This window comes from Pseudorasbora parva, chromosome 2, assembly GCF_024679245.1.
Source record: "Pseudorasbora parva isolate DD20220531a chromosome 2, ASM2467924v1, whole genome shotgun sequence".
Lineage (NCBI taxonomy): Eukaryota > Metazoa > Chordata > Actinopteri > Cypriniformes > Gobionidae > Pseudorasbora > Pseudorasbora parva.
The window spans coordinates 4,368,519-4,391,093 of NC_090173.1; the positions used below are offsets into that span (position 1 = coordinate 4,368,519).

Sequence of the window (22,575 nt, forward strand, 5' to 3'; positions counted from 1 at the left end):
CCGGAAGTGGGTGGGGCTTTAACCGGTATGTTATTTTTAATCATGCAATTGATATGGGCTGATCAGAAATTATTATATCTTTTGCTGATTAGAAAACTATTTACATGACAGGATCAGCATTGAGCTTCAGATCAATGGTTTTGATCACGATAACAAACGTACTATATACAGAACAAGTTTTGCAACATTGAATTCAACACATGCGGTTGCAATTATGAATAAAAATGTAATGAACAAGAGTTTTCATTTTAACATAACTTTCTTTTATTTTTTTCATGATCAGTGTGTCATTATTCTGTATACTGATCATGAGATAAAGGTTGTGTGTGTAGCTTAATTTGTAATATTATTTATACCACAACTACCTTTATTTTTTCAATAAAACACAGCAAGAAAGTGTCAGACACTCAGTGCGTGAAGCCAAAAAAATGGTTAGAGCCAGCAGATGGTTAAAAAAAAAAAACTCTGATGACAGGCAGAGAGAGAGAGAGTGTGTGTGTGTGTGTAGAAAAAAATCTAGACAGGCAGAGATGCAACACTAGTCACATTGTACCAAGCACCACGTCTGAACAAACCCCACGTTTACCAGAACTCTACTGGTTAATAAGTAAGTACTACAGACAAACCGAAACAAAAAACAAACCTGAAGCTGAAGAAACCCTAAAAGTTAACGGAAAAGATCCGCTTCAAGGTTGTGCATGTTGTGGATTCACAAATGCTTTGCTGCATACCTCAGTTGTAACGAGTGGTTATTTCAGTCAAAGTTGCTCTTCTATCAGCTTGAATCAGTCGGCCCATTCTCCTCTGACCTCGAGCATCAACAAGGCATTTTCTCCCACAGGACTGCTGCATACTGGATGCTCTTCCCTTTTGACACCATTCTTTGTAAAGCCTAGAAATGGTTGTGTGTGTAAATCCCAGTAACTGAGCAGATTGTGAAATACTCAGACCGGCCCGTCTGGCACCAACATCCATGCCACGCTCAAAAATGCTTAAATCACCTTTCTTTCCCATTCTGACATTCAGTTTGGAGTTCAGGAGATTGTGTTGACCAGGACCACACCCCTAAATGCATTGAAGCAACTGCCATGTGATTGGTTGATTAGATTGCATTAATGAGAAATTGAACAGGTGTTCCTAATAATCCTTTAGGTGAGTGTATATATATACTTGAAACTTTGAAGATGCGATGATATTTTTGAGCAAATCATGCAGAAAACCAACAAATTCTAAAGGGACAACAAATAAATAATATTTCCTGCCACTGTATATAAACAAATAACTCAAAACCTTCATACCTCCATGGGCATCTGCTTTTTGAAGGGAATTTGAAGGTGTGCATTAAACTTGTTCCATCTGGTCAGTTTAAAAACACTGGGCAGTGGAAACTGTTGCAGAATGTCTTGCATTGATGAAAATCAAGTAAAGCTGAGCATCTCCAAATCGTAATATGCCTCTATATATTAGAAAAAAATAAAAATAAAAATCTAAATCAGAAAATGTAATTAAATAAAAAATACAGCACCAACAGCAAAGTAATCACAAACAATAACTTAAAGCAAGACCATATCAACAGATGCGATAGAGACATCGTAAAGCCCATTTAAAAATAATAAAGCCACGTTCTGTATAATAGTAAAGATAAGAGGCATGTAATCTTGTGTGAAATATAGAAAATAATGAATAACTTAATGTGAATTCTTCCAAATATAAATAATGGTAAGAACTCAGAGATAACTGTAAAAATATATGATCATCAAATCCCCTCAGTCTGCTGACACCAATGAAATGAGCTTTAAGTGTGAATTTACAGGAGATGTGAAGACATCATCATAATAAATGAGGTGAAAACAGGAACTATTGAGATGAAATAAAGAGTCTTTTCAGCAGCTCTGTTAATATTGATGAGCCTCAGACTATCAACACTCATTCAACAAGACATTCAGGATCATCAGCAGATCATCTCACTTTATTCTGACTGTTTGCTCTTACAAACACATTATTACACTCAGGATATATGACAAAAGACTATTAAACTGCTCTACTGAAATACAATAATTCAACAACTCTCATCTTGATGAACCTCCACAGGGAAATAACTACAGCAGCTTAATATGGGTCTGAATTTAGGTTTTCTAATAACTACTTTCACTTTATTGCAATACAAATTAGAAATGTAGACCTGCAGTATAATTATATATATTCTTTAAAATGTAATATATATATAATTTTAACACTTTTGAGAAAATATTAGAATATTTGATCTGGCAAAAAAAAAAGGAAAAAAGGTTAAAGTAAATTAGCCAAATCGAATGATCTGAAACTCAGTAGCCACTCAGAATCACTTTAGTAACTGTAGTTAAGTTGTAAAAAATGAAAATAGCCTACTAGTAAAAATGTGAATCTGCAATCCTGGCGTCCAATAAGCGCGTGCGTTTGCGGCCGATGACGTCACCGCTCGCTCGCCCCTCCCCCCATTGAGTTTCTTCGTCGAGTCTCTGAGGTGAGTCCAGCAGCTCGCGGTATTTCTCCTCATATTTACACACACACACACACACTTTATACAGTTTGCTGAAGCGACAGACTCTTCTGTATTGTTCTCATCGGACACAGCGGTACTTGAGCGTCTTTTTCTGCCGTCTTCCTCCTGAAATAAACATTTAGTGCCGCAGCAGCGAGCATAAGAGGAACATGTTGAGTTCATTCAGACCTGAGCGAGTGTGTGTGCTTTTGTGTGTGTGATTGTTTCGATGTTAAGAGTGAGAACTATGACTGAATGTCAAGTCAAAAGACAAAGTTTAGTGTTTTTGTATTATATATGTTTTATATAGTTTCTGTTTTCACCTCATTTATTATTATGATGTCTTCAGATCTCCTGTAAATTCACACTTAAAGCTCATTTCATTGCTGTCAACAGACTGAGAGTAATTGTTGGTTACTATGTAAGTAAGTTTTTTTTTTATGCTTTCAACTGTTTTCACCTGTCGCTTACCATTACTTATTTTCTGTTGTCATTTATTATAAAAAACAATTATAGCATAGTTATGGTGCCCCAGTAGTGCAGCTGTACTAAATTAAACCACAACACAACGAAATTGCCACAACAAAACGAAAACGAGCCACAACACAACGGAAATCGCCACAACACAACGGAAATGCTCCCGACCAATAAAGTTAGTTTCCCTTGCCATTGCTCTGGCCATTCTTACAAATATTTAAACACAGCGATCAGTTTTAAGTGTGTAACCATTGTATATCGACATGAAATATCCATTCAAAATCACCTACATGCATTATAGCTTCGTATTTATACTCCAAAACGCTTTTACACGCTGCCATGGCGCTTGATGTGCAAGTAAATAATTATGCAGCTATAATGCATGTAGGTGATTTTTGAGTTGATATTTCATGCAATGGTATAGAATGGTTACACACTTAAAAATGATCGCCAATCTATAGAGCAATGGCAAGAAAAACTAACATTATTGCACTCCGAGAACCTGTGGTCGGGAGCATTTCTGTCGTGTTGTGGCTCATTTCCATTGTGTCGTGGTGATTTTGTCGTGTTGTGGCTCGTTTCCGTCGTGCTGTGGTGATTTCGTTGTGTTGTGGCTCGTTTCCGTCGTGCTGTGGGGATTTTGTTGTGTTGTGGCTCGTTTCCGTCGTGCTGTGGTGATTTCGTCGTGCTTTGGTGATTTTGTTGTGTTGTGCCTTATTTCCATTGTGTTGTGGCTTAATTTAGTGTGGCTGCACTACTGGTCCACCGTACATAGTAGGCCTAACTGAAATATTTTTGATTTGGCCAGATAAGCTCCTTCCACTAGAATTGATCATCAGTGAAGCTCCTCCCACATCAGTTGATCAATAAATGCTGGAATATTCCCATCAGTCTACAAGTGAAGACGAGCAGCAAAGCATCAGGAAGAGCTGAAATCTGCAAAGACTGAGTGTATTAAAGAGGACAGTGAGAACACGAGTGATCCAGAACCTGCAGAATGAAACTCACTGAAGATCCTGAAGAACAAAGAGGTTGGTGTTTATTCTTCATTCATTCATGATGCTGGGGAACATTCATGTTAGGAAGGTAGCTCTTTAGCTCTTTTATTTTACATTTATTTCTGGTTCACATTTTTTAAAACATCAACATTATCAACATTTTGGATATTTCTCAAAATAGTTTACAACTTTTGTTTTAGAGCCCGACTGGCGCCGGCTTCACACTGCACGCGTAAGCAGGGCTTAAGCAGCGCGTATTTTTTTCGGCGCCCATGTTAATCAATGAGTGCATTCACACCGGCAGCAGAGGCAGCGCAGCGGCGCGTAGCAGGAGCAGAGCAGAAGCGGCAGTGCCGCGATCGTTTCGGCGCCAGGTCTATTTTTGACGCGCTGCTCACGATGAATTAAAGCCACAGTACATTGTTCTGATCAAAATTAACCTGGTTAACATGAAAAATAACACATTTAACCATGAAATAATTTAGTGAAGTGTTCCGTGTGTTTCTCAGTCACCATATGACATCCGGCGCTGTGGAAAAAAAAAAAGTTCTACACAAAAAACGAAGTCACTGCCATAAGTTTTTGCCTGAACTACAAAACTAATTTTAAATAATGTATGCCAGTTTAGCTTAAATTAAATATGAATTAAATGATGTATATATTATAACTATACGCTGGCATAAAAACAGAAACGATAAACAAAAGCAGGTGGTGTCACAGGCAGTGTTCTTCAGAGTGCACCTGGAAAGACATGACACTCGTCTCATCGGGTTGAAAAGCACAGTTCTCTATGATCCACACAATTTGCTTTATAAAGACTTGCAAGTGAATGAAAGCATGGGAGGAAGTTGGTGAGCGTGAGCGGCTCTTGGTGCTGATGGTAAGTCATTTCAAAGTGTTTTTGGCAATCTTTCGTTGTCTCACGAACGAACAACTTAATATGGATAGGTAAATAGAATATACACACATTAATATAGCACACATACAGTATACACATGTAGATAGACTATGATGTGCGTTATTTTGTCATTTAAAAAAACGTTTTTAGATAATTTGCTCATTTAGCCTACAATATATCATTAAGAAGTTTCCTCATATTACAGTCATTTATGAATTATCTTTAATAGGTTTATGATGGGTAATGCATGTAAATTTGATGCCTATCCAATATTTCAAGACAATTTCCTGAAGTTTCTCTTTTTAGCACTGTCCTTTTCATGGACATATAGTGCGATGGCCTTTCTTCTATCAAAAGCTCGCACTAAACGAAATAAAAAAAAACATCAGAAACAAGTGAAACGATTTTTAAAAATAAAATTAGCTTCATGATAAATCTTTGCTTTATTACCATTTCAAATACATTAAAGAGAAATGCAAACTTATCCATTATAGAGTACTCTGTACACAACTGCGCGCCACAAACGCTGCCTGTGTGAAAGGAAAAAGTGTGCGCGCTGCTACTGCTTTACCCACGCGCTGCTTCAGCGCTGCCTACGCCCTGCTTACGTGTGCAGTGTGAAGCCGGCGTGATTTTTAAGGCTGATGTGATGATATGCGATATATCAGCCAATATATAAGAGGAAAAAAACTAAAACACGTAGAAAAAAAAAACATTTAAAAAAAAGATTTCCCTTACATTAGTTATTTTTAGTTATTCATGATTCTAAAATAACATGAAAAAGAAGTTTACAGCAGAACAGAGGAACATAAAAATGTATTAAAGTTCTGATAAATAAAATGTATACAAATACAAACTTGTAGGTAGGAATTGGTTAAAAAACGTTTTTTTCCAAATTTGTTTAAACTTTCTTTATATATCAATACATAATTAAAATGTAAGTACTCTGAAACAGAAAGTATAAAAATTGAGTGTCTGTAGACCTCTCAAGACTGTTATAAAGACAGCTCATTATTTCCATTCACTCCACCTTCTCCCTTCTGGGCTCTTTCCAAAGCCACACCCCCAAAACACATGAACGCGCCTCACCGACCAATCAGCTGGAAGACGCTTTATTTACCTCAGAGGAGCGGTGTGCATGTAGTGACATCATGTCTGAATCACATGTAATAAAACATCTAACTTTATCAGTATGAATATAAACACATAAGATGTCTTTTAGCCCTCACTATCAAGCTAGAATACCGATACTGGTAAAGTTTAAAATATATTTTTAGTTTGATTTGGTAACGAGCTAGTTATATTTATAAGGCAAAGAAAACGGGTAGCATCATGTTTTTCCAATAACATCAGTTATACTGTAATGAAGATGAATTTCGTGTAAGATTCATAACGTATACTGTGTTTTACATGTAAGAGTTTCCATGATGAAAGCATTGTTGATTCGCAGTAGCTAAAGCTAACTTAGCTCTTAAAAAACATTCCTGGATGCGGTGTACTAGCCTTTACACATGCATTTTGTTATCTAAAGTTAATTTTGCGAAATTCAACACGACAGCGATCAACTTGAGCTAAGCATATTGAGTATTTATCATCTCTACTAATGGCTAAGTGTATAATATTGTAACTTTATGCTAAGTAATGTTATGTTAGCTATATTAGGCAGCTTCATGTGCTCTTGATACACGCTTCATGAAAACATAAACCAAAAAAATATATAATCAAAATGAAAGATTACCTGTCCAGCAGAAATACAGCCAGCAATGAGCCGTTTTTCAGGTCCCTCAGTTCTCACCAGCGTTGAAAAGCCACGCAGATATTTACTCGCGTTTGATTTCTTTGTTTATCCAAAGACTTTCTGTACATTGCCTTTTCTCGTACGGTCTTCCTTTTTTGCAATGTTTGCCTTCGCTGACTGTAAAACCCTGCACTGTGAAGTTTGAATGCTCTTTCTCTGCCATTATTTTGCAGAGGTTTCGTGCCTCTTGAACTCCTCAAATCAAAAGAGCGCGTGCACGTGGGCGGGTCCTGTAGCGAAAGCGGTGGTCGCCATCGTAGCGAGAGAGAGTGACAGTCGCCCAAGCCAATCATTTGTTTCGTCCCGAACGAAAATAATGAGCGAGGTTTATTGCAGATTAAAAAGTCTAGAGTCACTCGATTTTTATACTCTCCTTTTTTAGAGTACTTACATTTTAATTTAGTATTGACATATAAAGAAAGTTTAAACCAATTTGGACAAAAGTGTTTTAGATCAGACCTACCTACCCTACCTTTAAAGCTGCAGTCCGTAACTTTTTGCACTATAGTGGTTAATAAACAGAACTGCATGCGTCTTGCGGAAGAACATCGCAGACGGAGCTACTTCTCTCTGTTTATGTCTATGGCGGATCACGCAGGGACTGTGCTCCTCTGCAGCGGTACCTACCAGTCTGACCTGAAATAGTCCCAATATAAACACTTATTATAAGCGGACCATAATTATTCAGGGTAAGACAAAAACACGGTTTGGAAAATTGATTGATGTGGTACATTCTCATTATATAATTTTCGTAAATCTTGAACACAAAAAAAGTTACGGACAGCAGCTTTACGATATGAAACTTAAAGTCCTTTGGACGAAAACACAATAACAAAAACAAAACAAAAATCAAAGTTACCAGTATTCTATTGCCTTATGATATGAGCTACCTTATAATTACAATGTCAACTTCCTTATCCGTTTACATGGACTCTTTTAATTCTAGCCATCAAGCTACAACAAACCATTTTCACTCATCATTTTCTGCCTGCCTTCTTAAATCTACTAATTAGTGATGCAGTAAATCTATTATGTGACTCGTTAATGCTGTGTCAGAACTAAGGATGGGCATTTCAAGCAAAAGTAATATTCGAAGATAGATGGGAATTATTTCGATTATTATTCGAAAATCGCAACTCCTCCCCCACATGCACGCATATTAGGGCTGGGCGATATGGCCCAAAAAAAAAATCCCGGATTTTTTCACCAAAAATTCGATTTACGATTTAAAACAAATTTTTTCCTCTTTTCCCCTCCTACTTAAAATCAATCTGCAGATAACAAAGAAATTGTTCAAAACAAGTTTTAACTTTATTTTGTTCAGGTAAAATAGAGTGTAGAGTAGAGTGTAAATAACCCCCGACTATTCCACAGTATAAATGGGCACCATATCTTTTGCAATATACAGTATACATATCAAAGGTTTATGAATTGATATGCAGATAACTTTTATTAACAACAGTAATGTGCAAAAGAAGTATAGGGAAAATGTAAATGTTATGCTCTTAAATATAGTATATTAAATTAAATATATTAAATATAGATTAGCATTGTTTTAGTCTCGCACTGAACTGACCGACAGCTTCAGTGATTATTAAAGGAGCTCTTTACTTGTTTTCTGTGTAATTTAGTCACAATTTGAAGAAAAGTTTAGTTTTTCCTGAGACTTTGTGACTTCGTACTTTTCTCCATACATTAGGGAGTGGATATCGCTAATAAATCAATAAGTGCTCTTCTGCTGGTTATAGTGGTGGGCATTTAATATCTTTTTAAAATAAAAATGCTACAAAATGGATTACACATTTTTTTAAAATAAACTAAAACAAAATCCACTATTTCTTTCACAAGACCCCTTTAAACTTTTAGTTTTACAAACCATCACATTAAAAATAACATTACAATCGGATATTTAGAGCTTTGAAGTGCTGGAAATAAGTGTGAAGCTCTTGAAAACCATTGGAAAGTGCTTGAATTTCAATCTCAAAAGGTTGTACGAATCCTGAGATAAATAATGACAACAACAACAACAACAACATTAAATCCATGTGGTTTTACTACAGTAAATCATGGTGAATGTTGGTGATTTGTGACTGAAACCCTTTGACTTTGATCCGATATCTGTGGTTTATAACAGAATTCTGCCCCGACCGCTTCCACTAGATCACAGTAGCGATGGTATTAATTCTGTGGTGAATTTAAACGGTCTCTCACTGGATCACCAGCGCTGTGTATCGTGTCTGTCACGAGATTGGCCCGTGTGTGAGCTCGCACTGCGTTCGTGTCAGCGCAGCTTTAAATGAGTAGCGCCTAGCGCGGTTCCGTTCAGACTTCAAACACACTTTGCAGCGGGGTATTGTTAATTGTTCTGTGAAAAACTGAACCAATTACGAATGACACTGTATGTTGTTAGACGCTATCTTTGTTGTTTGTGTATCTCTGTGGCAAACGTGCGCGGGGAGTGCTGAGCCATTACGGGAGCCCAGAGGGGAGCGTCGGCGGATTTTAAAGAGAAAACCGATTTTCATTCACAAAAATCGTCATAAACTAAAAACTCGAATTAATCCATAAAATCGATTTATCGCCCAGCCCTAACGCATATAGGCTACACAGAGAGAGGGAGAGAGAGAGAGACCACTCACACTCTCAGTCTATATGATAACAAATAGGGGTGGGAATCTTTTACCATCTCACGATTAAATTCGGTTCCGATTTTTGAGGCCACGATTCGATTCATAATAGATTTTCGATTCAAAAAGATTTTCGATTCAAAACGATTCGATTTTGAAAATATCAAAATTAAATCCGACCTTAGGTTTCGACCTAACGACCGAATATGAAAGATGATCAAAACAGACTAGCTGAAGCCTGCCATGAACGTGAGATATAACCAATCAGAGGAGAGCCCTTCTAGCCAATCAGAGACGAAAAAGGCGGTCCCTTCCCCTACCATCATTGGGGAAAAAATATTGCAAGCGGAGCACTTCAAAAATGTATTTATAACGGACAACAAAGTACAGTACGCTTTACTATCACTATAATCATATCTCCCACAATATAATCTATCCCACAATAGATCACAATATAAAATTGTCAGATTTCCCACCCCGACATGAGCTATACTCTCATGGAATCAAAACGAAATGACAATTTAAGAAACACCAATTACATTACTTACAAGCATGTCTTGAAAAACTCTTCTGAGTCATCCCCCAGGACAGGAAGTCCCTGAAGTCATCAGATGGCTACAAAAAAAACATCAGATGGCTACAAAAAAGTTGAGACAGGTAGACACGTTGTAGGCCAGGGGTAACATTCATATGCAAATCATCATTCAAAGATGATGATGAAATTTTCAATGATGATTCAAAATTCAAGTATTCTTCCCTGGTTTCCTCCTTTTTTCCGGAAAATTTCAAAAAAAGCGTGCAGAGTGTGTGTCCAATGTTGTGTAGAACTCAGATCTCAGATTTTTCCCAGATATGCGATTGAATTCTGCAAAAATCTAAGCACAAACATAGAGTGGTTATTAACATCTAAAAACACAATTAATTAAAAAAAATTACAGGGTTTTGAAAAGGAAACAAACCTGGCTCTCTGTGAAAAGTGCTGGCCACTTTTTCAAAATCTCACCGACAGGAGGTTAATAGAGTGAACTATTTCTTTACGTCTCAAAGCAAATGTACAATCCATCTTCTTGCCAATCAGGCTTATATTTGGGGGCTTCTTTTTTATTTCTTCAACTAGTTCAATTCTTGTGCGTTCTTGAGTTTCTTCATCCTCTCCATTGGGGAAGTTTGGCAAAAAATTTAGTTCAAACCGCTTGGGTTTTTTAATGCCTGACTTTGTTGCCATGAGTGCATCTCTCTTTCCCCCGACTGCAACATCACTACACCCACATTTACGGAGTTTCGTTCTGTAGTTGGCCATTTTGAATTTCAGGCTGTTTTTCCAGCCAGCATACCCTGTTGAGGAGCCCTGTTCAGTCAAACAGGGATGTGCTTTGATTAGACCTTCAGTAACTTGGGCAAAACCTTCATCTCTTGGATATACCATGAATGTGTACATGGCCCCAGCAAGTGCTTCCAGTATGTCATGTTTTATGTCTCTTCCAACATTAAGAGTTGTACCATCCTTTATAAAAGCAAGGTTTCCCTGACGGAGACAATACTCAACATTAACAGATAATTTGGGTATTTCAAAATGCTCTGGCCATTCAAGCTGTCGTTCGGCCGCCAACTGCTCTGATGTATCAGAACCTGAGTGAAGAACAGTGGTGGCTTGACTTGAGGAGGGCGACGTGTGTAGAGGAATTATTTTCAGTTTTGCCCTCTCTGGCAAATCATTAATGTCACTGACATTACATAATGCATGATTAAGGTCAGGGTCTTCATATTGGACATCGAACATGTATGTGAACTGCAGCTTCTCTTTTAGCACCTGTTTCAAGGCATCAACATCAGCTGTTTTTTCAGGAATTTTAACTTTTCTGATGTCACTGTCGTGCACAAAAATGCGGAGTATAAAGTGAAATTCTAATTTGAAAAAAGTAAAAAATGCAAGCAAAAAAAAAAAACTTGGCAGCAGATATAATACTTCAATGTGACATAGAACTGGCCTCGGACATTATAAACTGCCAAAGGGAAGAAGGCAGAACAACTTTCAGTGAACGTGAGCTGCACAATTAATAAGAGCGCAAATGCTCAATGTACCATGCAGTCTGAGGTCTGCAGAGGAACATTATGTACGTTTTGATCGTCAAGATTTTCTCAATCCGCATAAATTCTGGCAAACCTGAACAAGATCCAACCGAAACCACCATGTCTGGGCAGTACTTAATTCCATCAATGTAAGCATTGGATGAAATTAGCACAGTATTACAATTAGGATTACACAGCTCTAGAGATTCCTGAACATTTTCAGGAAATTCTGTGATGAGTGAGCTACAGACACTGTCCATTTGTATTCTTGGCTTGAAAAAAGAACTGCCATCCATGTGATAGGCAATTGCCATTTGATGCTTCTTGGCCAACATTAGGGGGACATTTTTGAAATTGTGTGCGTCACGGATCACTTTCTTGAAGAACTTATGTTTCCTCTCAAATCTTATTGTCCATAAATTCCTCAATGGCCCAAACATTCTGATCAGCTGAGGATAATGCTCCATGTAGTGATGCTTTGGGCACAACACAAAGTTTGGAAACACTTCTTGAAGCAAAGATCTTGCAATTCAAGAAATCCATAGTGTCATAAGAAAAGTGGGTAGACAAAGCCAATTCAACAATATCTTTCAATAACATTAGAATTTCCCAGGTAGGGTCATTCTCTCCCACTTTATGGCCAATCAAGAATGGAAGGAGCCTCAAGAGGGCCCATTTCTCATGGCCATTTCCCCCTATTGTTCGCTTACTTGAATTGGCTGTGGCTGGTCAATCCTGTCTGAAAATTTGTAAGGGAATTGTTTGATGGCACCATTTAAGGAATCCAGGGAAAAGTAATGTTTGCCAATTAAATCCTGCAAGCACACCGCCATCTCTACAGGAACGACGCCCTCCAAGAGATCATGCAACACATCTGGGGGAACACCACCAATTGCATTTAAGTGTTTCAAATTGTCACTCAATGGACAGCTACTCTTCACACCATACTGTGCCATCACAGTACTATCCTGTAGAACTTGAACATGCTGTTGGTGTTTTTCTTTTGTCCTCACTTCTAAAGAGCCAGACCTAACTTCTTTGACTTGAATGTCATCCCTTGTTGCCATGCAAAATCTACAAGGGAAATTCACTCTAAAGCTCTCCTGAAAGCCTGCCAACGAATGGGCACCCAGATTATCTACTAGGACATGCAGAACCGATCCCCTTACACATGATCTCAACTGGTCAACATATACTCCTTGCTCTTCAAGACATTTCAGGTCTTCAGTTAGTGGGTGGTAGAGCTGCACGATTTGGGGGAAATATATAATTGCGATTATTCTGGGTAAAAATGCGATTGCGATTTAAAATGCGATTATTGTTATTATTATTTTTTTACAAATGAAAAGTGTGTGTATACAACATTTTGTGTTTTTATATTAATGTGACTAATAATAATTATTATGATTATTATTACTGATAAAAATATTTAAAAAAACAAGAAATATTACAATTACAATAACATTTTCATAATTACAAATAAAAAAGAGTATGCCAGAATAAATATAACAATATAATACTATTTATTAATTTTATTTTTGTAATATTTTACAGAAAACTTATTTTACAAAAAAATAAAAAAGCTGGGTTACCTATTAATATGCAGACAGCCTATGACTAAAAAATATTAGAAAGGTCTAAGCGTAAGGAGTTATTGTAAAAAAAATAAAAACTTTTGGGTAATCAATAATAAGAAACTTACTAAACTTAAAAAATTATACATTTATTGGACAATCCATGTTTTTCTTCAATGTACAGGAGTTTTTTTGATATCACAGATAAACAAACACACACACACGTGCGTGTGTGTGTGTTGTTTATCTGTGATATCAATTTCTTAAAGTCTGTCTTTAATAAGAAATATGAACCTCTTGAGCATCCACTGTACGGGAAAAAACTCCTGTACATTGAAGAAAAACATGGATTGTCCAATAAATTTATAATTTAAGTTTATTAAGTTTCTTATCATTGATTACCCAAAAGTTTTTAATTCATACTTAAAGCCAGAGGACGTCCTCGAGCGGAAACCGCCACATTTGCGTCAGAGAAGTAATTGACGTTAGTTTTCAGGAAATCTCTGATGTGAAGCCAACGCGGTGTAAACAGAAGAAAGAGATGCTTTGATTAAAGGGGGGGTGAAACACTCAGTTTCAGTCAGTATCATGTCAATCTTGAGTACCTATAGAGTAGCATTGCATCCTGCATATCTCCGAAAAGTCTTTATTTTTTTTATAATTATATAAGAAAGATGCGCTGTTCCGAGTCTTTCCGAAAAAAGCCGAGCGGGTGGGGGCGTGTCGTGTGAGCGGAGCTAAATAATGACGTGTGCAGCAGCGCGCTGCAGTGAGGAAAGTGAGTCGCTCTGTGAGGAAAGTGATTCGCTCTGTGAGGAAAGTGATTCGCTCAGTGAGGAAAGTGATTCGCCCGCTGCGTGAGGAAAGTGATTCGCTCTGTGAGGAAAGTGATTCGCTCAGTGAGGAAAGTGAGTCGCTCTGTGAGGAAAGTGATTCGCTCTGTGAGGAAAGTGATTCGCTCAGTGAGGAAAGTGATTCGCTCAGTGAGGAAAGTGATTCGCCCGCCGCGTGAGGAAAGTGATTCGCTCTGTGAGGAAAGTGATTCGCTCAGTGAGGAAAGTGATTCGCCTGCCGCGTGAGGAAAGTGAGTCGCTCTGTGAGGAAAGTGATTCGCCCGTCGCATGAGGAAAGTGCTAATACAGATCGACCGCCGGCCTATCAGTGGGTAAATCAGTAGCTACTGGTTATATCACCTGTTTAGCATCCTACAAGCCAGCGCTTTGATGGGCGTAGCCTGTTGCTTTCGCTCTCTCCCTCGCTCTCTCTCACGCGCTTCCGGTAGAATTGTCCATAAGGCCCATACAAGGAAATTCCGCCCCCATTAACGTCAAAGGGGACGCATGATCTCAAAAAACTTGCCGAAACTTATGACTAACTAACTTATGACTAAACTTATGACTTTCTTTTTGACAAAGAAATACTCCCATCAAACGTCCACCTTAACTTTTGAAACTTTGTCTATGTTTAGTATGGGATTCCAAGTCTTTAACAGTGTAAAAAGATCAGTATGCATGAAACAGCATTTCACCCCCCCTTTAAACATTACGACAATAAACACGACTGCAGCAAAATATGGTGTATTTGAGTTCTTCAAGCAGTCAAGGGTATTTTCATAATAACAAAGTGTATTATAATGCAGTGCTGATTGAGATAGAATGCTATAAAATAACGTCTCGTCAGCCTCACTCTGATGAGAAGCCACATCAGCTCACACACACTCGCCTGACGATATGAAGTGAGGTAAAACATGTTATTAAACCTTGTCTTTAGTTGAACAGGTTTATGAACGCTTCACTAGTTTGTGAAGATGTGTGACTCGTGTTGCTTTTTCAAACGCACGTTATAAGGGACTCAAACTCACAGTCTTTCAGACGGAGCAGTGTTTATCACAGAGCCGCTCTTCGCTAACACACTGGGCATTTATTTATTTAAAGGGGGGGTGAAACACTCAGTTTCAGTCAATCTCATGTCAATCTTGAGTACCTATAGAGTAGTATTGCATCCTTCATATCTCCGAAAAGTCTTTAGTTTTATCATATTTATAAAAGAAATATGGGCTGTACCGAGTCTTTCCGGAAAAAACCGAGCGCCTGGAGGCGTATCGTGTGGGCGGAGCTAAAGAATGACAAGCGCGCAAAGCGGTGACGTCCTCAAGCGTGGAGAAACCCATCTATCTCAGCTAATACAGATAATGATCCACAATCAAATCTGAGGCTGAAATAAATTGAACAGGAGAAACGGCAACATCAGGATGTCGTCTCTGTGGTATGTACTGTATTTAGGGGCCTTTGTGTGCAGTTTATGAGGACATGATTCGGTTTATGGACTATTGTATGTGACTAGACCTTAGAGGTAGCAAGCAAAACGGTTTTGCACGTCAAAATCAGAATAGTGTAACGTTATACAGAACAACAATGGAGTAACTGTAGCGCATTTGAATGACGAAGCACGCGATCGTATCGTTTACTGATGTTTACTCATGCGACGGTAGCCAATAGCAGAGACATTTGAAGTTGATTTACTCACCGGCATCTTCCAAAGCAGGACCGCTCTGTCAAAAACACACTTCTTTGGTAAGATTTGGTGAAGTCCTGTGACAGCAGTGACCGTGGAAATCCACTTTGCGACGCGACTGAAGCGATGCCTTGAAGCTTCCCGTCATTTCTGCGTTCAAATCGGTTCAAATGCAGCGCTGCCTTCCCGGAATGCTGTGCTGAAGCGTTGAAGTCGCTCGACGTCACCCATAGGAATAAAGTGGAGCGCGACGCACCATAAGTGTTCACGGATGACTGGATCTGCACCTGAGAGACTGTTTACAGCGTGCATTTCCTCTCTCTCCCTCTAGTCACGCGCGCGCGCACCCTACCGGGAGAAGAGCCCGTACGGCCCATACAAGGACCTTCCGCTCTATTAACGTCAAGCCGACCCATACTCGAAAAAAACTCGCCGAAACTTGTGAGAAACCGGAAGGAGTATTTTTAACACAGAAATACTCCATCAAACGTCCAACATTAGTTTTTGAAACTTTGTCTATGTTTAGGATGGGAATCCAAGTCTTTAAAGGAGTAAAAAGCTCAGTATGCATGAAACAGCATTTCACCCCCCCTTTAATTAAAATCGCAGCCTTTGAGCTTTCATAATCACACACAAGCCAAAACGCGATTGCGGTTCGATTTCGTTTAATTGTGCAGCCCTAGTGGGTGGAGTACTTTTGAGTAGCCATGTTGCTTCACTACATTTGTTTTACACAAAAGAGCCAGCTGAATGGTGTGCAAAGATGATGTGTGTTTTGCTGGCAAGTTCGCAAAAACCCAGTAGATGGCAAACAATTTGTGCTTTTTTTCATGGAGTTCCAAGTGGATTCGCCACTTCAAAATCATCCATGTAGAGATTAAGGGATATTCTACAATCACTTTCTGAAAAAAATGAATTATTCCTATAATGGGTACCATCCTTGTAGCTACTGTATCCCCTTGAGGTCTCACCTGCAGCCAGCACTTCATCAAGAACTTCCTTCCTTTTTTTTTTTTTTTTTGCAATTTCTGCAACATTTTCTGCAATAATTGGGACATACACATAAAATTGATCCTCTCCATCTATTTTGTACTCAATAGGAATTACAACTGGAAATTCTCTAATGAAGTATGATGCTCTCCTATTAGTTGTGGAAAAACGACCTCCTTCATTTGTACAGTGTAACAGCACACTGCTGTCAGTTACTGCCCTGACAAGCTCTTATACAACTGTGCTGTATACTTCACTGTACTGCTTAACTATAGTCTGCTGTATTGTACTATGTAACAGTGGTCCGGACAATAAATGAATTTGATTCAGCTGCTGAATAATTTCTTGTGTCGCACTATAAGAAATATGCAAGATTGTTTGCATTTTCAGAAAAAATGATGCCAAATTGTTCTCCAACTTAAGTTTTGTGTCATCCAAATTGCCTTGTTCCTCTGCCACATTACATTCATCTTCACTGCCTGAGCTGTCAATAAGTGGATAAACTGTGTCTTTTGTGTCACTACGTTGAGTGCTCAACACAGGCCCCATTTTAAAATCCTTATAGCAGTGGTGGTGGTGTGCCTTACTTTTATGCGCATTAAATGTAGAGTAGACATTAGTCTCAAATGAACAGTCTTTGAAAGGACACTGAACTTTCTCGTTATTCCTCAAATGAGTACACAAATGGGCAAAATAGTCTCGGTACATGGCTCAGTAAAGTCACCAACATGGCACTTGTAACAAACTAAAGCATGACCAGAACTACTTGATTCTCTAATTCTATGCTGGCAATGGATTTTTGATAAATGCACTTTTAATACATTGAATGACTTAAAAGTACATGGACACTCAGAATAGAGAAATAGTACTAGAACAATCCGTGAATACAGTTCCTTGCGAAAATATCCGGCCCCCTTGAACTTTGCGACTTTTTGCCACATTTCAGGCTTCAAACATAATGATATGAAACTGTAATTTTTTGTGATGAAACAACAACAAGTGGGACACAATCATGAAGTGGAATGAAATTTATTGGATATTTCAAACTTTTTAACAAATCAAAAACTGAAAAATTGGGGATGCAAAATTATTCGGCCCCTTTACTTTCAGTGCAGCAAACTCTCTCCAGAAGTTCAGTGTGGATCTCTGAATGATCCAATATTGACCTAAATGACTAATGATGATAAATAGAATCCACCTGTGTGTAATCAAGTCTCTGTATAAATGCACCTGCACTGTGATAGTCTCAGAGGTCCGTTTAAAGCGCAAAGAGCATCATGAAGAACAAGGAACACACCAGGCAGGTCCGAGATACTGTTGTGGAGAAGTTTAAAGCCGGATTTGGATACAAAAAGATTTTCCAAGCTTTAAACATCCCAAGGAGCACTGTGCAAGCGATAATATTGAAATTAAAGGAGTATCAGACCACTGGAAATCTACCAAGACCTCGCCGTCCTTCTAAACTTTCAGCTCATACAAGGAGAAGACTGATCAGAGATGCAGCCAAGAGGCCCATGATCACTCTGGATGAACTGCAGATATCTACAGCTGAGGTGGGAGATTCTGTCCATAGGACAACAATCAGTCATATGCTGCACAAATCTGGCATTTCTGGAAGAGTGGCAAGAAGAAAAAAGTGTAGTTTAAAGTTTGCCACAAGCCACCTGGGAGACACACCAAACATGTGGAAGAGGGTGCTCTGGTCAGATGAAACTATAATTGAACTTTTTGGCAACAATGCAAAAGGTCATGTTTGGCATAAAAGCTACACAGCTCATCACCCTGAACACACCATCCCCACTGTCAGACATGGCAGCATCATGGTTTGGGCCTGCTTTTCTTCAGCAGGGACAGGGAAGATGGTTAAAATTGATGGGAAGATGGATGGAGCCAAATACAGGACCATTCTGGAAGAAAACCTGATGGAGTCTGAAGAAGACCTGAGACTGGGACGGGGATTTGTCTTCCAACAAGACAATGATCCATAACATAGCACATTCTCTGCAGTCCGCGCACGATGCACTGAAAGCTCACTCTCCCGAGGTTAATCATTAACACCATCCCCACTTACATGTGTTTTATTGAACTAAAAACAATCGGGTAAAACAAATACGCAGGTTACATTTCTGAACGAGCGCTCTCGAGTCTGTGTTCTTCACACTGTTCACGTAAATCGCGGCACAGTTCAGCGCACACACACAAAACACCGGCAGTTCAATAGGGAAATGCGCATCTCTGGAAGGGGCTGCACTATATTCATACTCATGAAATATGGACCTCCTCCTCCAGGTATGGTGTGGTACTGCTGCGCTCACAGTTCCGCATGACAGCTTTCACATTACCAGTTTTTCATACGAACTGCGCCTTGTTCTAAATTAAACTGCCAGTGTAAAAACTCCTTTATTTATATTTTTAAAATGAGAGAAATCACAGCTTATTCTGAAATTTTAAGCATAGGCTTATGAGACATGAACTAGTTGTTTGAAAAATATCTATGACCTTTGATAAATGTACATTTAGAACTGATAAAAATGTGCGATTAAATTGGGATTAATCGTGATTTAAAAAATTATCGTTCGACAGCCATATATATATATATATATATATACATATATATATATATATATATATATATATATATATATATATATATATATATATATATATATATATATATATATATATATATATATAGTGAGGAAGAGAAGTATTTAAAGGCTCTGCTATTTTGCAAATTCTCCCACTTGGAAATCATGGAGGGGTCTGAAATTGTCGTCATAGGTGCTTGTCCACTGTGAGAGACATAATCTAAAAAAAAAAAAAAACAGAAATCACAATGTATGATTTTGTTTTACTATTTATTTGTATGATACAGCTGCAAACACATATTTGAACACCTGTCTATCAGCTAGAATTCTGCCGCTCAAAGATCTGTTAGTCTGACTTTAAAATGTCCACCTCCACTCCATTTATTATCCTAAATTAGATGCACCTGTTTGAGGTCTTTAGCTGCATAAAGACACCTGTCCACCCCATACAATCAGTAAGAATCCAACTAATAACATGGCCAAGACAAAGAGCTGTCCAAAGACACTAGAGACAAAATTGTACTTAATTTCAACTTCATTTATTTATAGAGCACTTTCAACACCACAAGTGGAACCAAAGTGCTGTACATGAGGTATACAAGAAAATTAAAAATAATAAGCGCAAAAACAATAAAAACATATGACATACACAACTTACAAAGCATTATCAAAAGCTAAGGAAAACAAATACGTTTTTAGCGCACACTGAAAAACACCCAATGAAGGACAAGACTTTACAGACAGCGGAAGGTTGTTCCAAAGCCTAGGAGCTGCAACAGAGAAAGCCTGGTCACCTTTACATTTTAAACGTGTTCGTGGAACCACAAGAAGCAACTGATCATTTGAGCACAGAGACCTGCTGGAGTGACAGCGGCTGATTAAATCAGTAATATACACAGGGGCTAGACCATGCAGAGACTAAAAAACATACAACAGCGCTTTATATTGAATTCTATATCGTATGGGTAACCAATGCAGTTTAATTAAAACTGGAGTAATATGTTCTCTTTTTTAGTGCCCGTTAAAAGTCTAGCAGCTGAGTTCTGAACAAGCTGCAAACGGGAGAGGGAAGCCTGACTCACACCCAGATACAACACATTACAATAATCCAAACGCGATGACACAAAAGCATGAACAACCTTCTCCATATCATTAAAAGTAAGGATAGATTTCAATTTTGATATTAATCTAAGATGGAAGAAGCTATTCTTAACGACAGCGTTGATTTGCTGCTCAAATTTGAGCTCGGAGTCAAAAATAACACCAAGGTTCCTTACACTAGACAGTTTTTTCCCAGGAAGCAACCCTAGGCAGTCATCATCCACACACCCCTTATTTCCAAATAAAATAACCTCGGTCTTATCCTCATTTAATTGGAGAAATTTTTTCGCAAGCCAGCACTTAACTTCTGCCAAACATGCATGAAGAGACTGAATGGCACATTTATGCCCTTGTTTCAATGGTAAGTAAATTTGAGAATCATCTGCATAAAGATGATACTGAATCCCAAATTTCTCAAAGATAGAGCCCAGAGGGAGCATATAAAGGGAAAATAAAATCGGTCCCAGTATTGAGCCCTGTGGAACCCCACACACAAGGGGGGCAACGGAAGAAGAATAATCACCTAAGCAGACTGAAAAGGTCCTCTCTATCAAATAAGAAGAGAACCATTTCAGGGCTAAGCCCTGAATACCAATCTGATCCCTAAGACGATCAATGAGAATGTTATGATCAACTGTATCAAATGCAGCGGCAAGATCTAACATCAGCAAGACAACACGATTCCCAGAATCAACAGCTCGAAGGATAGTGAAGGATTAGACACTCTCAAAAGAGCAGATTCTGTACTATGACCAACTCTAAAACCTGATTGGAATCTATCAGAAATATTATTCCTAATTAAAAAGTCATTAAGCTGTACATTCACAATTTTTTCTAGTATCTTAGAGATAAATGGCAATTTTGAGATCGGACGAAAACTACTCATGTCAAATGGGTCTAAGGCAGGTTTTTTTTTAAAAGGGGCTGAATAACCGCATGCTTAAAACTAACTGGAACAACACCAGATGACAGACTAATATTCATAATAGACAGAATACTTGGGCCAATTGAATCAAGTACCTGCTTAACCCTTTAGAACCTGAAGCTAAAAAGGGGCGTTTTCACATATTTTGTTTTTTTTGACTGTAGAATTATAACAGAATGTGCTATCCTCAAGTGCAAGGTGGTATTTTTTTCAGAAAACAACTGGCTTTCAATAAATTACAGTTATTGACCCTCACTGTATGTGGTAAGTTTGAAAATAGAATTTAAATAGGCAAAAACTGCAAAAACGGGAATACATTTTACTGCTTTTTATTGAGAAAAAAATCAGAAACCCACTGAACGAAAGAATCTAACACTTTAAACTTGAAGAATAAACTATAATGGATATATACAAGTCTTTTTGTGACACTGGGTTGCAGAGTTTTCACTCAGGAGCCTTTTTCTTTACCCCACGGCCCCTCTGAGGTGGTGTTGTGGAGGACCCGTTTGCTTTTGTACAAGCCACACTGGGAAAAAAACAAAACAAGCTTGTATTACAAACTCACAATATATTTATAAATGTATTTTCCATTATAAAATAATACATTAGTTAAAGCAAAATTGTAAAAAAAAAACTAAATAAACACAAACAAAATAAATGCAACCAAATAACAATGACGTAATAATACAAAATAATTACTTACACACATGTACACATCACACACATGTAAACACATGAACGGATACACATGCATGTAAACACATGAACACAGACAAACACATGAATGCCATGCATGCAAACACATTTGAACACACTCAAACACATGAATGTAGTGCATGTAAACACATGAACGACACATGCCGTGTACACACACACACACACACACACACTATGATGCATGAAACGGTGATATTTTGAACTAAAACATTGACTCTATGCCTATTTCACCGACATTTCTCACAGTTTCAGCATAGAAAAGACAAGCTTCACTTGCCTCCTCAACATCTGAATATGCAGTCTCTGGGTCTGAAGAGTCCCTCTCAGCCGCCTTCCAAGTGTCAAAGATAAACTCAGTAGCCTCCTATCTTGTATACACTGTCTTCGCCATGTTTGTGTCCTTTTTAATTGTGTTTTGGAATCTAAAAATCCTCTAAAACTCTGCCGCGCTCCGTATCTCTGTTCTATTCGCCCCTTCCCGCTCCCCCCCGAAAGCCGCGGTGATTTGCCGATGGAAAACATGACATTACCGTAATAAGCCGTATATAGGCGGAAAGCGTAGGATGTCTACTTTCAGGAGCAATTTAAATTATTATGATAGTGCAAAGGGTTGAAGAGTTATGGTAACTTCAATACAGCTTGGTTGGCTGTGTCGTCGACGACACGTTCGGTTTTAAAGGGTTAAACAGAGAAGAAGGGAGCATATCACCAGGCGACCTAGTGGTTTTCATATGAGCAATTATATCCTTAAGCTCCTGCAAAGAAACGGGCATGAAA

General features: G+C 38.3%; 1 protein-coding gene across 3 annotated transcripts in view; it reads left to right on the forward strand.

The window, feature by feature from the left end:
* LOC137090166 (zinc finger protein 91-like) overlaps positions 1 to 22,575 on the forward strand; it is a 128,502-nt gene that overhangs the window by 66,891 nt on the left and 39,036 nt on the right. The window contains exon 1 of one of the 3 annotated variants that reach the window (XM_067453957.1): positions 3,836 to 4,029. The exons of 1 other annotated variant lie outside the window; for it this stretch is intronic. In XM_067453957.1, the coding sequence (XP_067310058.1) occupies positions 3,996 to 4,029 (34 nt within the window). In that variant the 5' untranslated portion in view covers positions 3,836 to 3,995. Of the gene's footprint in view, positions 1 to 3,835; positions 4,030 to 22,575 lie in introns of those variants that run through there. One more of the 3 variants, XM_067453985.1, reaches the window with a different exon arrangement.